We start from the raw sequence: 13,316 nt of genomic DNA on the forward strand, positions 1-13,316 counted from the left end.
ACCTTCAAGTATGCAGACATGGTCAAGATAGCCAATTGAAGTTCAACCTGATTATCTGAATGGGGGGAAAGATCATTTAAGCAGCTTTGAATGTGAATGTTGATGCTACACAGGCTGGTCTGAGTATTTCAGAAAGTGCTGACTGCTAGGAGGTTCCTACACAACCACCTCATGTTTACAGATGATGACTGAAAAATAGAAAATATCCAGTGAGCGGCAGTTCTATAGGACAAAATGCCAAAGTTCAGAAGAGAATTGAAAAGAAACTAAAATAACTCCTTGTCATAACCAGGTAGAAGAACATATTAAAGAGCTGCAGCAACAGCAGGAGATCACATTGGTCAACACTCCTGTCAGCCAAGATTGGGAAAGTGAGGCTACAGTTCACAGACTGGAAAAACATTGCTGCATTTCTGCTGCACATAGTAAGGTCAGAATTTGGTGCAAACATCATAAAAGCATGGATCCAGCCTACCTTATGGCAACGGTTCAGGTTGACGGTGGTGATGTAATCAATACCTGAGGATTGTTTCTGACCATGTCCATCTTTTTATAACCACAGTGACCCAACCTCTGATGGTTGCTTCTAGCAGGAGAACGCCCCGTGACAACAAGCATATGTTTTGTTTTTTAAATTCTTTATTATGCCATTTTTTAGCCTTTATTGATAGAGAGACACTGAAGTTAGACGGGAAAGCAGGCAGAGAGAGAGGGGAAGAGATGTAGTTACAGTTTTGTGTTTGTCATTAGTTTTTTAAATCTTTGGTATTGTTGTGGTATTGTTTTTACTTCTGTTCAGTTTTGATTAATTAGTTCAGTTTGTATTAATTTGGTGCTAGTTTTAGGTTTAAGGCATAATATGGGAATTGTATATGTCAGAGGTAAGTCTCGCACACTTGCACTCTTTGCAGTTAGACTAATACCCAAAGTTTAATGCTTTTCTTAACTTTGAAAAGCTGACAAGGGGCATGAAGGACTTCACTGATCAGATTAGACTGTGCATATTTGTGAGGCATGTTTTTTTAAGCACCTTTTATGCCGACACTTCTTTTTATTTATTTATTTGGTCCAGAGCTGCATCTTTAAGTAAATATAGCAAAGGTTATGTGAGGATGAGAAAATATATTCAGTGATCTGCAAAGTCTGCAAAATTAGAGCAGGTCATGCACAGCAGGTTAACAGTTCAATTCTTAGCACTCCTAGTTTGCATGTCAGTGTTTCCTTAGTGAAATTGCCCCAGATGCATCCTATGTGTGGTATGCCATGCATAAAATTCAAAAGTTAATTTCTCTTCCATTTTCCCTCCGGTGTGTCTTTAACACCCTCCTCAATCTCAAACAGCCGATAGTTTTACAGCTCAGCCTCCCATCTACATAATATAGTATATTTTTTATTACTAAAACGAAGCAAAAACGTTTGTTTTCCCAAAAGTTGCAATAAACAGTGATAAGATCTGATCTGTACATCAGAATTGAGGAGAACAACCAAGGCGAGCTGACTATTGTGACTGTAAACTAATGTAAACAGTTACTCAACGTCCCTGACGTAGTTGTCTGTCCCCCTGCCTCCTAGTCACGCAAACGCAATGCAGCATACCTGTACAAAGAACTCCCATATAGCTTCTTGAGATAAGAACCGGAAATAACTAGAACAGCGTAAGAAGAAAATGAGATAAAATGATCAAAAAAGGGGCACTTGGTGTTTGCTGGTGGGATGTGTTGTGATAATCACTGGGCCCTGTTAAGATTAAGTATGATTTATTTTGTAAAACAGTGCAGTGCTGATCAAACCTTTTAGGCAAGATAACATGGGGCTGTTCTCAAAAACAATGCCATATAATGACAGTCTCTATCTGCTTTATTAAGCTATGTTACAGTTTGGTTGTTCCAAGCTCTTCCAAGAACGCTTCTTTGGTGGATTAAGTCTTCTTATGTAATCCCAGACTGGCTCCATGATGTTTAGATCTACGAGATCTAAGTTATCTGATGCAGGACTTCATGTCCAGCGAAGTTACCACAGCGACCACCTTCAGTTTCCTGCTTTTTCTCATTACCACAGCAACTTCAGGTGACCTATGATTGCATTCAGTTGTACTTTACGTTGCAGTTTCACAATGTAATTAGCAGTTTTATAGAGGTGTGTCTGTGATAATATGATAGTGACCTTTGTTTGCAATCCTGCTGATCTCAGTACCATACATCCAAAGCTGCTTCGATAGTTCGTCACCTGAACAAGGTTCTATTTTTAAAGCCTTATGAGGCCCACGTGTTGTCGGCAACGCTTTCTGCCCCTTGACCCTTCATGTACCTTTGAAAGCGCATGGCTGTGGTGCGAGGCAGTGTCACTATGTGGGATTGCCGAGTGAGTGGAGCATGCTCTGGTTAATATTTAATGGTTGTTCTGGCCAGAGAATTAATCAGTATCAGTCTGAGACATTCTGAGAAAACTGCCAGGGCTGCACCGCATTTCTCAAATAAGCACGAAAACATGATCACAAGAAACAGTTTTTATTTGTTTAAAAAATACTATTTTTTTGCTGAGGTGGTGGCTGTGTGTATGTGTAAAAATCTTTATCTCATATATACTGTGGATGTTAAAGAAGCTTACAATATTACAGACACTGAAAAGACAGTTATTCTAAACATGAAAACATGACTAAATGTAATTTGATGGACAAAAATAAACCATTATTCAGTTTCAAGGAGGTTAATTGTAATAATTGTAGCAGAAGTTCCAATAAGACCATTTAGAAAACAATTAGTAGAAAACATTTGTAGAAAAATGTTCATATTTTACTTAAACCCAGCTAAATTAGAAGGCTGCTAGCACTTTGTAGAGCCAGGAAAGATTTAGCTTAGCTTAGCATATCCAAAACAACAACAACAACAAAGGTTTAAGATGACTTTTTGTGTTTTACTTTTACCCTTTACTGCTCATACCGTGAAGGGGACGGTCAAATTGAGCAAATGTGGTCTATCAGTGAGCTTTACAGCAATTATCTGAAAGTGCTAGGTGGGTGTCTACGTCCTTTTTCTGTCCCTAAGTAGTCTAGATTCTGGGAATGGTAACATCCAATTAAATGTTATTGTTCCAATCAGTAAAGTAGCCTCTTCCCTCTGCTCCTAAATGGTAACAAAGCCAGCACAATATCTTCAGACATGTTCCAAAAACTCTATAGCAAGTTTCCTAGATATGGAGTTAACCTAGACCCAGATTAAAACAGAAAAAAACAGTGAACAGTACAGATGAGCCTTAATCCATGTCTATTAAAAATGAGAAGTAAGAATCCTTGTAAATATAGAACATTAATCCTCCAGTTGCCTTAAAGCTACAAGTTTTTGCCTTCTGTCTTTACAGGGTAAATCTTGCTGAGAGCCCAAGGCACCAAAGTAGTTGGGATCAAAAGTGCAACAGCACTTTTACCAAAGGAAAGGGCATAGAAAGTCATATGGTTTTCAGGGGAAAATGTCCATCCATCTAACAGGTGAAGCAGGGATACAGAGATGACAATACATCCAATCCTGAAAGGGGCGTTCATAATCTTCATCTTGGTTGTCTTGTAGAACGGTGAGTGCAGACCGAGGCCCAGACCAAACAGGCTGCCCATGTTCCGCAGGAGGCTAGCAAAGGGGGCAGAGTCTAGGTGAACCCACTCTGGCCTGATGCACCACTTCTGGGCTTTCTCCATGGTCCACAGCAGGTCCACATCCAGAGCTTTAAGAAGCACATAAAAGCCAGCAGCAAAGGAGGTGAGGAAGAGGGTAATTAAGAAGTACTTCTTCAGGCTCGCGCTGTAGATCCATTTCTCCTTGGAAACAACTTCAGCTACCAGTGTGCCTAAGATGAAAACAGACAAGGTGGTTTATTAAACAGGGACAATGTGTAACATGTACACTCAATAAAACAATATTTGAAGTAAAAATGGTCTAAGATATATATCATATTTTTGTAATTTTGCCATTGCATTTACACCTGAGCCATATTTTAATTCTTCTTCTACAATATTTCTTTGTTTGATCTTTAGCATTTGCTCCTAAAAATATGCTACTGGTAGTTGTAGGCTACATAATAACTCAGTAAACTTAATTTCCAACCCTCACAAAATGTTTTTATGAAAATTCTGCACATCAAAGTCCTTGTAAAAGTCAACACTTTATCGACTAGAGTTCTTTAGATGGACTGACCTGTAATGATTCCTGCAATAACCTGGTGTGGGAAGTGAGCAGCCATGTAGACCCTGGACATGCATACCACCAGCTCGACCAGGCCCATTAGCATCCACAGGCCTATATACAAAAATCTGACAGGGACAACACTGATTGTAGGTGCACAGAACCTAAAGACTCCAGAGAGCCAGAAAAGGTGATTGTATTAACACAGACTCACCTGTATAGCAACGAGGGGCACTGTTTTTCTCTTGCAATAGAGAGCAGCGCTGTTACCATCACATACCAGACACCAGCTGCACCCATGGCATGACCTGAAGGACTTCCTGCAAAGAAAGAAACTGGGCTTAGTATTTACTAATTTAGAGTGAAAACCAATCAGTCGGTTCTTCATCTATCGTGACGACCAATCCTCGTCAGACTTGGCAGTTGTGTTTGCAGGTGACCAGAGTAAGCGCAATACCAAGTCTGAGGGGGTTTGAATATGTCATATTTTGCTGAAAGTTGTTGTTATCTTTTATCTTTTTTTTTCAGTTTCCAGAACGTTAATACATACATAACACATGTTTAAAATTACAGTACCCCCCCCCCCCCCCCCCCCCCCCCAAGAAAAACACTTGCACCTTGTTACCTTCCCTTCTACTATTAGGTATAAGGACAGAGATCTCTCAAAGAAACTGGAGCAAGATAAAAGGCACTACAAGTTTATTACCTATTTATCACCATTAAAGTCATACCCATTCACAGAAAGTCGTGTACAGTTGCCAATTGTTACAGCTATCATCTGGCAATGATATACTGGAGTATTTATCAGACTAATTGTGCACTGTGCCAGATAAATCTTATCATTCTATTATGACAGACTAGTTCTATTCAGTTTTCATGCGGTCCGCATGCCTGTCGTGAGCTCTACCTGGTCCAGTTTCACATGTGATGGGGAACTGCTGGAGTGAAGGGGCCGGTCCTGCTCCATAAAACTTGGTCTCATGAACCCACCAGTAAGGTCTTTCCCCAAATAGAACCCTGCCACAGTGAAACAAACAAACAAACAAAAAAAAAAAAAACAGGAAACGAATCATGCAACTGTTCCTTTTTTTAATGTTTAAGTTTTAAGTTAGTTCAAGTTGGACTCTTTCACCCAGTTACCATTTTAGGACCAAGTTGAGCCAGTCTCCGATGACAGCCACCCAGATGAGCCTGAGTGCCGTGTCCCTCCGCAGGTGGAACCAGATCGGGAACAACCAGAAGAACGTGGTGTGCAGATCGGCCACTGTGGATGCCAGATTGAACAAACCTTCATATTTACCATATCTGGTCTGCAGATAGACAGCCAGCTCCACGCCCCAGCTGTGTAGAAGATCCATGATATCACAACCCAGACCTCTTTCTGAGGACGATGCTATGAAAATATCGTCTCTTTATTGGTTTTTTTCTTGGTTAGGTTTCAGCAAAGCTCTTTGAGGCCGTCCTGTCCGTTCTTCCACTGAATGATTCCCACTGGACTTTACTCAAGGCTAGCAAGTTTGTTTAACTTTGCGACAGTGCAGACAGGTCACTTAACCTTTACACCTCAGGGGGCCCCCTCTGCTAAAAGCTATCGTAACAGCAAGCAGCAGCTGCCCATGGACAGATTGCAGACTTCTAGCAAAGACCCGTTATCTCTACTTGTGCCTGAACCCCAATGTGAGAAACAACAAAACGGTTTTGAACTTTTCGTAAACATGTCTCTGGAAACAGAACAAAATATGAGCTAATCTGTGCAGATGTCCCCACCAGACCTTTCTTTCATAAGAGTGCAGTACCTTATGTTCCACCTGCTATCTCTTTTTTTCTTTTTCTGTTTTGTCACCAACTATCTCATCAGCTTTGTTTCATCCCAAACTCACTCATTTAATCATTGATCTCCTTATGTAATATAGAAATGGCTTACTCCATCATTCTGAACGGCGGCATGTTTTCACTAAAAAATCAATGACATAACTGATAAATTATTAGTGAGAATGTGCACTTGTAAGAAGGGAAAATATGAAAAACACGGCTATCCTTTATTAATGCCAAAGTCAAAGCCACGTGGACAAAAATGAAGAAGATGAAGATGACATTTAAAAATAGTCTGTGGGTCAGCAGAAAAAAAATCTCTCTGCAAAGTGTTTAATTTGGGTCACACTTGAGGAGGACAGCCACTGATCGATTGGCTCCCTCTCTCCTGTGACTCTCTCTGTACAGTGATTCTAAGATAGACGATTGACGTTTTGTTTTCCTGTTATCTTCCCAACTTGTTTGTGTGACATGCCTCCCAAACTCTAGTGACTCCCGGTGTTTTATTACACATGCGTAAGGTCCAAAGATCAGCGTGTGCATGCGTTTGGGTAGTGGGTCCCTTCGCTATAAAAACAGCCAGCTGTCTCGCTGATAACAGCACTCTCTGTTCTTCCACTCACACATCACTAGACTGAGATTTCTTCCTCTTAACGCTAAGATGCTTAATGCCATGATGGACGCCGTGCAGGGTTTCGGGGTGAGCAGCACCCACTACCTGCAGACCAACTACAAAGATGCCCAGGGCTTGTTTCTCTGGGTCTCCTGGGCGGCTGATCTGAGGAACACCTTTTTCATCTTCTTCCCCCTTTGGTTTCACCTGCGGGCTTCAGTGGGCATCAAGCTGATCTGGGTGGCTGTGATCGGAGACTGGCTTAATTTAGTGTTCAAATGGTGAGCGTATTTTTTTAACTGATATATAATCGTGTGAAATAAGCTTTTTTTAGATGGTAACTAAATGCATGTTTCTGCTGTCCTCTTCAGGATTCTGTTTGGAGAGAGGCCGTACTGGTGGGTCCACGAGACAGCCTACTATGCAAACGCCGTGCCCCCTCACATCGAGCAGTACCCAATGACCTGTGAGACTGGACCAGGTGAGAGACACCACTATTCATGCACGGCTGCATTAACTTGCGTGAGGGTAAAAATAAACCGACTCCCATTAGCCCACAGCTCCTCTCGCTCTGCATGTGTTCCTGCCTGAACTTTACTTTGAAGTAAATTGGCCAAATCAAATAAATTATCATTCTAAAGTTCTACATCTTGGCACTCATCCTCAAGATAAAGACCTAATGCTGTCAGGTGATATTGTGCTTAATTCGTACATATCACAGAAAGAACGTTTCTTTTGTATCCTCTGGTTTCCGTCTGCCTTTCTGTGTGGAGTTTGCATGTTTCCCCTGTGACACAGTCCATAAACATGCATGTTATGTTATTTGCAGTTAGGTTATTTGGACCGCAGCCAAACATATGAGCTTATTGAGTTGTTTAAAATAAAGTTAAAATAAAATAGTGGCTATCTTTTTCATTCATTTATTACTTAGGTTAAAACAACAGTGAATGAATGAGCAGTGCAGGTTGCTCTGGCCCACATGTTAATAACTGCCTTCCTCCCTCTGTCTGTGTTACCCAGGCAGCCCCTCTGGCCATGCTATGGGAGCTGCAGGAGTCTACTACACCCTGGTGACCTCGATCCTCGCCATCATGACCAGCAACAAATCCACAAACAGTCAGTGGTGAGTCTGTAACTTTATTTTTCCTTTCTTGGCCCTGCCGATTTTGGTGTTGTTTACCATTTTTCTCCATTCAGAGCTTATCGCTCTGGACACACTATCTCTTCGTGCTGGGGTTGATCATTGACTTCTGAGAAGTATTGATTGAAAACAGGGTGTTAAACACGGGTTGTTTTGACGTGCAGGCAGCTGAAGTTCTCATGATAAGAGAAGAATAACTGTGTTTATTGTCACAGTGCTTCAAAAGATTCTCTTTCATGTAATCTCGAGCTGCTGGAAATCAATGAATCTAAGCTGTGTGAATTTGTACTTCAACAGGTATCTGAAGGCTCTTCTGTGGACACTTTTTTGTGGGGTCCAGGTGTGTGTCTGCCTCTCTAGGGTCTTTATTGCTGCCCACTTCCCCCACCAGGTCATCGCTGGTCTTATCACAGGTGAGTATTTTTACAGTTTCAGTGAATGGCTGGCTATGCCTCAGTCGTTCAGTAAAATATATAGTCAGAAATATGGTCAGTTATTAAGCCTGCAGTGGTATGATAAGTAACGCAAAATGTTCGCCTCTGCTTTCCTAATGTGGGTCATTGTTTTCTAGGTATGATTGTGGCTGAGGCCTTTAACAGAACTCAGTGGATCTACAGCGCCAGCATGAAGAAGTATTTCTACACGACTCTGTTCCTCACCTCCTTCGCTGTTGGCTTCTATGTGCTGCTCAAAGCTCTGGGTGTGGACCTGCTGTGGACCATGGAGAAAGCCCAGAAGTGGTGCATCAGACCAGAGTGGGTCCACCTGGACACCACGCCTTTTGCCAGCCTCCTCCGCAACATGGGCACGCTGTTTGGCCTGGGTCTGGGCCTGCACTCCCCCCTCTACACCGAAACCAAAAAGAGCAGCAGCCCGTTGGTCAAAGCAGGATGCATCATCAGCTCTCTGCTCCTGCTGCACCTGTTTGACTCCTTCAAGCCTCCCACACATACCGCTGCCCTCTTCTACCTGCTGTCATTCTGCAAGAGTGCCACAGTGCCACTGGTCACTGTCAGTATCATCCCATACTGCGTGAACCGATCTCTGAGCCAGCACAACAAAAAGGCAGTGTGAGCACCAACTTCATATCACAAAGACTAATGAAAAGGAAATCTCTTCCTATTAAAACACATTCCTTTGGTGCTTGTTTTATCCACACGGCCACGTGATCCTCAGGAAAAGCTTTGAGATCAACAGGAAAATGCATTTTGTGTTATTTGGACACTGAACCTTGAACATTGTGTGACACTAAGTGAAAGCACTATCCGGGATGCCCAGTGACATTCACAAAGAACTATTTTGAATATGCGACAACACGATAATGACGCTTGTCCTGGACGGTCATTCACGACTTCAGTATAGTATTTTAACTGTATTAATAATGTATTTTTTCAATGTCATTAAAAGTATTTTTGGGACTGTTGAAATATTTTTAAATAAAAATTTTGTAAATGTAAAAAAAATGACTTGGTTCATTTTTAAAAATGTTCTATTACTGGAATGTACCTTTAATACTTGACTAATGACCATTTTCTTCCGCTTAGACTAAGACTTAGATTTATTCCATTTTACTCAGATACTCAGCTTTCTTTTTTTTTTTTTTAAAAATCACACAATAAGAATAATATTCAGAATAATCTCAATTAAAAGAAAATAAACAGAAAACAAACACTTTTAACTCATTATTTGCAATTTATTATCGTTGCACAGTCATGCACTGTACAACAGTACAATGAAATTGGTGTACTGTCCCACATCAGTGCTTAAAGAAAAGAAAGCAGTAACCAACAATAAATAACACATATGCAGTATAAAATATACTATATGTGCAGAAATGAAAGGTACAGTAGGTGCAGAGATAAAAATACATATGCAAATATTAAAAGGGGCTCATCAGTTTAATCCAGGGGTGTCAAACATAAGGCCCCAGGGCCATAATTGGCCTGGTGAAGACTCAAATCCAGCCAAGTGGACAGTTTTCAGATAATGTGAAGCAATGTATCGATTTTAAACTTAATACTAAAAAGTATGTTCAGTATTTTCATGTTTTACAGCTTTTCCTATTGATAAAGACTTCCTACCCTCACTGTCATTCATCCTACACCAAAATAATAAACAATTAAATGATGGGAAAGTTCCTGTTATTCACAGTAAACTAACAAAAAACTTTATATTTTATAATTACAGGGCAGTGCAATGAACTATCCATACGTCTTTCTGTCATTATACACATTTATCATGTAGTTTTACTGAACAAAATGAGCTGTATGTGGCCCCTGATGTAAAATGAGTTTGACATCCCTGGTTTAATCTGTTTACTAAAACAGTAAAAAGGAAAGAAGAGAATAAAGTTTAGACAATAAAACAACAAAACGATAAAAGCTGAAATGACATAAAAGTAAATTTAATGAATTACCAATTACATACAACTTTAAAATGCTTACTTACTTTTTTATTAGAAAAAAACAACAGAAAATTGTTATATTTGCACACACACACACACATAGACATTTTTTAAATGGGTTACATTTTATTCATTCTTATTTTTACATTAACTACAGTTCTAATACTCCAATATATAATGTTGTTTAAAATGCAATATTTTTCTCTGAATCATAGCATCTACTTTAAGTAAATTCTTAAAGTAGATGGAAATGAAAGTACTAAGTACTTAAATGTACTTACATGTACTTATTCTATCCTGCCTCCATTTGGATATGCAAATCAAACAATATAGTTTGATAAATTAGCCTATAGTGGAGAAAAATGCATGCACTAGCATACAATTGGACAGTTTTTTAATATGTTTTTACATCGACTTATAATAGATCCATAGGAATTTAATACAGTTAAGAAGAAGCTGAATACCTGACATGAGACTTCATCAACTTTGTTGTTTTTTTCCCCTCTTTTGCCAGAGACACAAATAAAAGCTCACTGTTTAAAGACATTTCCAGCTTTGCTCTATTATTGGATTCCTATGGGATCAGATAAGCAGTAAATCTTGGACACTGAAAAACAGACCTGATGTTGAATACATCAAGAATATATTCGCTCGTCCTCACGTCCCCTCCAGAGACCCCGTGTCCCATTTGGCTGTTGTATAACCTCATATGATAAAGATAACATTTTGGGATGATATCAATAATTAACTCAGATCCGTTATCTCGACTTGCAGTGATGACAGCGATTTCCCACGTCATACCCGTGTCTGTGGGCCCGTCAGGCACACGGGGCCGAAAGTGCACACTGAACATTCAATATTTGCCATTCTGTGTTTTGCATAATACACACGTGACATGCCTGATGAACAGTTAAGTGGGACACAAGAGGAAAAACACCAAGTAAAGTGAGATTTGCTGCAGTTGCATAAAAATGCGTAAAGATTGATAGAAAATTTAATTTAAAAGAATTTGGCCGCTATCACAAAGCGGTAGAGTTTTGCTAAGCATCCGTGCAGACATAAAGAGACAAAGACGGTTGCTGGCTTGTCATTGGCAAATTTGTGCCTTAAAAAAAATCAGGAATGAGAACAACAAGCTCTCAGAATCGATGCAATCACTGAGTCTGTCACATTCTCAATGACGCACATGGATGCGCTCACGCAGTTCCTAATACCCACTAACTCCATCTCTCTCAGACACGGGAGGTCTGGACGCTCAAAGGAAAGGTGTGTGTGACAGAGAGATGCAGGTAAATATTAAAGTCCCAGCTAAAACACGCATATTATTGATACTTTTGCTTGATGTTTGAATATGTAATGCGGGTACTCTTAGAGGACTTGATATATAGTGTCGATGACACTATATATGGTGAAAAATATCGGGAAGAATGTTCAGTTGGTCCTCTTGGTGCATCTGCTGTACCGTTATATGCAGGCTGTCTCACTTCCCTATACTCTCATCAGTCACTTTATTAGGTACACTCGTTCAACTGCGCATCCTCTGCCAGCAACTCAGTGCATGGCATGGGAAGCAAGGTGTTAGAGGGTATTGCAGCACCCTCTGTCGCACAAGTAAGACATCGCAGCACCTCCTGCCAATTAAAAAAGACAAAAAAACAAGCAAACCCCGCCCCCAACACTTTAACGTGATTCCTGTTGTTCTAATTTGTGATAAACAATAAGGTTTAGATTCTTTAAATAATGACCAAGCATTATAATCTACAGTGGCCAGAAATTTTCAGTTATCAGCTTCTACCCATCATTAGTTAATATAATTACATCACAGTATTTTTAATAACTACTATATTGTAAAATTATTAAGTTTAAGGAGCAACTTCATAATCCTAAAAACTCTAAGAAAAAAATGTTTTCCCCCCTTTACCTCATCCATGTGACCATTCTCCAACTTCAATTAAAAACATGGTTAAGTGTGGAGGTCTATCTCCCCTCACCACACTCCCTGCCGGTAACTGATGCCCTCAGGGGTTGGTGCATTGGTGGTTCTTGGTGTCCGGGGCTGGGCGCTCAGGTATGCACCAGCTCACTCCCGGTGGCTACTTGGCGGGGCCTGGTGCCTGTCGCTCGGTCAGGCCTCTTCCGGGGCAAAGGGGGCCCTTGGGCCTCCGGCCTCGGGGCCTGCGACTCGGTTCACTCTGGCACAGCTGGCTGCCGGCAGAGCCGGCGGGCATGCCGGTGCAGCCCCCTCTGGCTTCTGCTCCGTGGCTACTGGGTGACCCCTCGTCTGGGGATCTCCTCAGCCCTTCCCAGGAGGGTGGCACGGATGCCCCTCCGGTGGTCCTCCTTGGGCTCTCGCACTCTGGGGCCTCTGGATGTCGGGAGCCTGGATCTCCTCCATGCCTGCTTCATGCCCTGGGGGACGGGGCTATGGCCCTCTACACCCTCTAGCAGACCGTTACATGGAGAAACCTTTTGTATACAAGCGCGCTGATCCACACAGGTGTGCACACGGGTGTTCACTGTTCATAGACATAAACTACACCTTTCTTAGCTGCTACTTCAAAGCACATTGTGCGCTGTCGGTCCTGCGTGCTGCACAACAACATTCAATATTTAGTATTTACTGCTGTTCACACTTAGCTAGATTAACGGGATGGTGTTGTGTTTAGTATGTTGCTTTGTTTTTTGTTTTGTTTTTTGCTTGTTTTCTCTTCTTTTTCTCTCAACAGGTGATCCAGGAGATTTTTTTTTCTCTCTTTGTCTTTGTAAGTGCCCTTTCTCACTGTCCCTTTTCCCTTCTGTTTTTCTTTTCCTTCCTCTCTTTCTTTCTCACTTTCCTATCCCCCAGTCATGTCTGTCCCATCTGTAACAACTGAAAATAAAATAAATAATAACAACAAAGTTTGATCAAATGGACCAATACGGCAATGCCATGATGATCCATTTGGCAAAATAAATCCATTTGGTATCCTTGTTGGTCTTCAGACAACAATTCTGACAGCTAAAGAACCAAAAGGGACAGACAAAAAAAAGAAAAAAAACCCAAAAAAACCAAAACATGGTTAAAAACCTTCCTCATATTGAACACTTTGGACATCAGTCCCCCTCATGACAAAAAAACCCCCAAAAACAAAACCCTAAACCCCGAGCAACAAGTCACATTTAATAACCAAGCAC

The 13,316-nt window shown here is 41.0% G+C and overlaps 2 protein-coding genes across 2 annotated transcripts; one reads left to right on the top strand and one right to left on the bottom strand.

Annotated features, from left to right (window-relative positions):
- Positions 1–3,328: 3,328 nt before the first annotated feature.
- LOC134633089 (glucose-6-phosphatase catalytic subunit 1) lies at positions 3,329–5,530 on the bottom strand. The gene is made up of 5 exons (XM_063481947.1): positions 5,313–5,530; positions 5,080–5,189; positions 4,387–4,492; positions 4,185–4,300; positions 3,329–3,837 (listed from the first exon to the last, which is right to left on the bottom strand). Exons 1-5 carry the CDS (start codon positions 5,528–5,530, stop codon positions 3,329–3,331), a joined length of 1,059 nt encoding a protein of 352 aa, XP_063338017.1.
- A 1,078-nt stretch (positions 5,531–6,608) lies between these two features.
- On the top strand, positions 6,609–9,082 carry LOC134633061 (glucose-6-phosphatase catalytic subunit 1-like). Its single transcript, XM_063481922.1, has 5 exons — positions 6,609–6,878; positions 6,969–7,078; positions 7,618–7,720; positions 8,036–8,151; positions 8,310–9,082. The coding sequence occupies exons 1-5, from the start codon at positions 6,646–6,648 to the stop codon at positions 8,810–8,812; spliced, it is 1,065 nt and encodes a 354-aa protein (XP_063337992.1). The 5' UTR covers positions 6,609–6,645; the 3' UTR covers positions 8,813–9,082.
- The last annotated feature ends 4,234 nt before the right edge of the window (positions 9,083–13,316 follow it).

This window comes from Pelmatolapia mariae, linkage group LG8 (genome assembly GCF_036321145.2).
Source record: "Pelmatolapia mariae isolate MD_Pm_ZW linkage group LG8, Pm_UMD_F_2, whole genome shotgun sequence".
Classification (NCBI taxonomy): Eukaryota; Metazoa; Chordata; class Actinopteri; order Cichliformes; family Cichlidae; genus Pelmatolapia; species Pelmatolapia mariae.

What these genes read in the sequence shown, in the direction of transcription:
- LOC134633089 (XM_063481947.1), bottom strand. Translation starts at nt 5,530, where the DNA reads ATGGATCTTCTACACAGCTGGGGCGTGGAGCTGGCTGTCTATCTGCAG. An exon ending in CTCAACTTGGTCCTAAAATG is followed by an intron (nt 5,190 to 5,312) that starts GTAACTGGGTGA and finishes TCACTGTGGCAG; the next exon opens with GGTTCTATTTGGGGAAAGAC. An exon ending in CACATGTGAAACTGGACCAG is followed by an intron (nt 4,493 to 5,079) that starts GTAGAGCTCACG and finishes CTTTCTTTGCAG; the next exon opens with GAAGTCCTTCAGGTCATGCC.
- LOC134633061 (XM_063481922.1), top strand. Translation starts at nt 6,646, where the DNA reads ATGCTTAATGCCATGATGGACGCCGTGCAGGGTTTCGGGGTGAGCAGC. An exon ending in CTTAATTTAGTGTTCAAATG is followed by an intron (nt 6,879 to 6,968) that starts GTGAGCGTATTT and finishes TGTCCTCTTCAG; the next exon opens with GATTCTGTTTGGAGAGAGGC. An exon ending in GACCTGTGAGACTGGACCAG is followed by an intron (nt 7,079 to 7,617) that starts GTGAGAGACACC and finishes TGTGTTACCCAG; the next exon opens with GCAGCCCCTCTGGCCATGCT.